The sequence below is a fragment of the Cyprinodon variegatus genome, unplaced genomic scaffold, assembly GCF_000732505.1.
Source record: "Cyprinodon variegatus isolate N-32 unplaced genomic scaffold, C_variegatus-1.0 Scaffold306, whole genome shotgun sequence".
Classification (NCBI taxonomy): domain Eukaryota; kingdom Metazoa; phylum Chordata; class Actinopteri; order Cyprinodontiformes; family Cyprinodontidae; genus Cyprinodon; species Cyprinodon variegatus.
The window spans coordinates 1-2,288 of NW_015150759.1; the positions used below are offsets into that span (position 1 = coordinate 1).

General features: G+C 55.4%; 1 protein-coding gene across 1 annotated transcript; it reads right to left on the reverse strand.

Annotated features, from left to right (window-relative positions):
- Nucleotides 1–115: 115 nt before the first annotated feature.
- Nucleotides 116–1,867, reverse strand: LOC107090646 (extensin-like). The gene is made up of 4 exons (XM_015384161.1): nucleotides 1,714–1,867; nucleotides 1,503–1,650; nucleotides 893–1,025; nucleotides 116–751 (listed from the first exon to the last, which is right to left on the reverse strand). The coding sequence occupies exons 1-4, from the start codon at nucleotides 1,865–1,867 to the stop codon at nucleotides 116–118; spliced, it is 1,071 nt and encodes a 356-aa protein (XP_015239647.1).
- Nucleotides 1,868–2,288: the final 421 nt, after the last annotated feature.

The following is a 2,288-nucleotide window of genomic DNA, read 5'->3' on the forward strand; positions in this document are numbered from 1 at the left end:
TTATGTATCGCAAAGAAAACTATCCTCATGAATTGGAAAAGTAAGGATAAACTCAGCATCAATCAGAGATCTGTTGCTGGATCATATTAATCTTGAGACAGCATTTGCATCTCCATCAGACCGATCTCTCTGGGCTCCCTTGATCGGCTCCATCACTTAGTGTAGTGGGTGGCTTTGGGGCGCGTCCTATGGGGCGTGGGGGCTGGTTCGGGGGTCCTCGGGTCCTGGGGGGCTCAGGGGTGGCGCTCGGAGTGGGGTGCCTGGCGGGTCTAGCCCTGGGGTCTGTTGCCCCCATCGGGACGGGGCCTGGGGCGCCTCGGGGGGGTCCTATGGCGGCTGCGTGCGGTGCTCTTGGAGAGTTCCGTGGTGGCGGACGTGGGCTACTGGCCTGGTAGCTGTGCTGCTGCTGGGTGGGGCTGGGTGCCGGGTGCCGGGCACCAGTTCTTTTGTGGTGCCGGCCAGGGTGCTTCGGTTCTGCAGGGTGTCGGGGCATAACTCGTCTTTCGGTATCGGGTTTAGGTGGTTGGCTGTGGCGCTTGGTGTGGTTGCGTCGTCCGGGGGGGTGCATAGGTGGTCGCGCCCGCGGCTGGGGTTCATGTGTGTCTATTGTGGGCTGGTTGCGGGCAGCGGGGGCCCCGGTGGGGGTTCGGGTTCTGTGGGGAGTACTGCTTGGGGTTTGGGCCGGTGTACGCCAGGCTGTCCACCCCTGCCGTGGCCTCTGGTGTGCGGGGGTGCCTCGAGGCCTGTTGGGCTGGGGAGGGGCATGGACAGGGGTTGTCCCCCCCTTATTTATTCATCTATTTATTTATTCTAATTATTATTATCATCAATTTTTTTATTTTTTTTTGTTGATGGACAGGATGGGGGGAGGGTGGTGGTGTCGGCCCTGTGCCCGGCTGGCTGGTGGGTCCTGCTGCCGGTCCCTGGCCCCCGGGCTACAGTGGTGAGACTGGTGGGGGGCCCCTCTCCGGAGGGGCTCTCGGGGAACAGGGGTGCCTATTGGAGTCAGCAGGGGAGCTGGCTCCCTGGGAGTGCAGTAAGCACCCCAGTCTTTTGCTCCCCATTCCCAAAATCCTCCCTCTGTCTGTTACATCACACTGCCACACATATAGGTTCTGGGAGGGGGTTGTTACTGGAGGGCCCCACCTTCTGATGATGTCCCCCACCCCAATTTTATTTTGCATTTTAGACACTTTCAGCTACAACATTTCCACAACACACATCTATGTAGGGTAGACTCAAAACCCATCTGTTCCAGCTCGCTTATCTGTGAATATACTGCTCTTTTCCCTATCCATTATTGTTTTTTTGTTTTTTTGTTTTTTAATGTTCTTGTATCTGCATTTTGTATTTTCATCTCTTTTTATTTATTTTTTTGTATTATTTGTAAAGTGACCTTGAGTGTCAAGAAAGGCGCTGTGAAATAAAATGTATTATTATTATTATTTTCTGGGGGGTGGGGGTCAAGGCCACCAGGGGGGGGCTTATTTTATGGGCCTCACCACGGTGGGCTTCCTCCATCCCCTCTCACATCTAGAGATTGAGGGTTCAGGGTTGTCGAATGGGGGGGTGCGCTGGCACCGCCTATCTCCCGGAGGGGGGGTGGACTGTGCCGGACTCCCCCTCTTGTACTCCCAGTTTTAATTACATCTGAGGGCAACACGCAACAACACCACATTTGAGCACGCGCAGGGAGGATCGGGGTCTTCTCACACCCTTGTTCTCCGGCTGCCACCCGGAGTCTGGGGCCTAGAGTGAGCCACCTGGTCCGTGGTTTTGGCTGGGGCTGGCTGCGGCGCCTTGGTGGCCTGCCGGTGGTGGGGCTGTCACTTTTGCTCTCCCTAAAGAAGGTTGGAAGGAGGGGCATGAAGTGCCTGGTTGAAGTAGTTTTTTTGGTAAGGGGGGGCAGTTCTGGTTGGGTGGCCAGCGCAAGATGGCTCTTGGCTCTTGCCACCCCCAGGGGTGGCAAGTCCGGTCCGTGTGCAGGGTGGGGGGCCAAGCTCGAAGCAGGAGTGAGATGTGTTTGTGTGGCGGTGTCGCCGCTCTCCTCCCTCCATCCAGATTTTAGGTTCACTTATTGGGTCATTCGATAATCCCGGGACCAACCACCGGTGCCGCCATGTCTTTGGTGCTGGTATTATCACTGCATGAAATCGCTCGTGATTGGCAGCAAAACCACACGTGGCCACGCCAGGCTTTAATTTTCTTACTGAGTATTGGACAGAACCACTTCTTTTTAAACAAGTAAAGTCGCTCGTGATTGGTTGGCGTATATATATTTACATATA

Excerpts from the sequence above, each read along its gene's own strand:
- LOC107090646 (XM_015384161.1), bottom strand. The coding sequence starts at position 1,867 with ATGCCCCTCCTTCCAACCTTCTTTAGGGAGAGCAAAAGTGACAGCCCC. Across the intron at positions 1,651-1,713 it reads GGCAGCCGGAGAACAAGGGT|ATGTAATTAAAACTGGGAGT; the intron begins GTGAGAAGACCC and ends TGTTGCCCTCAG. Across the intron at positions 1,026-1,502 it reads GATGGAGGAAGCCCACCGTG|GGAGCCAGCTCCCCTGCTGA; the intron begins GTGAGGCCCATA and ends CTGCACTCCCAG.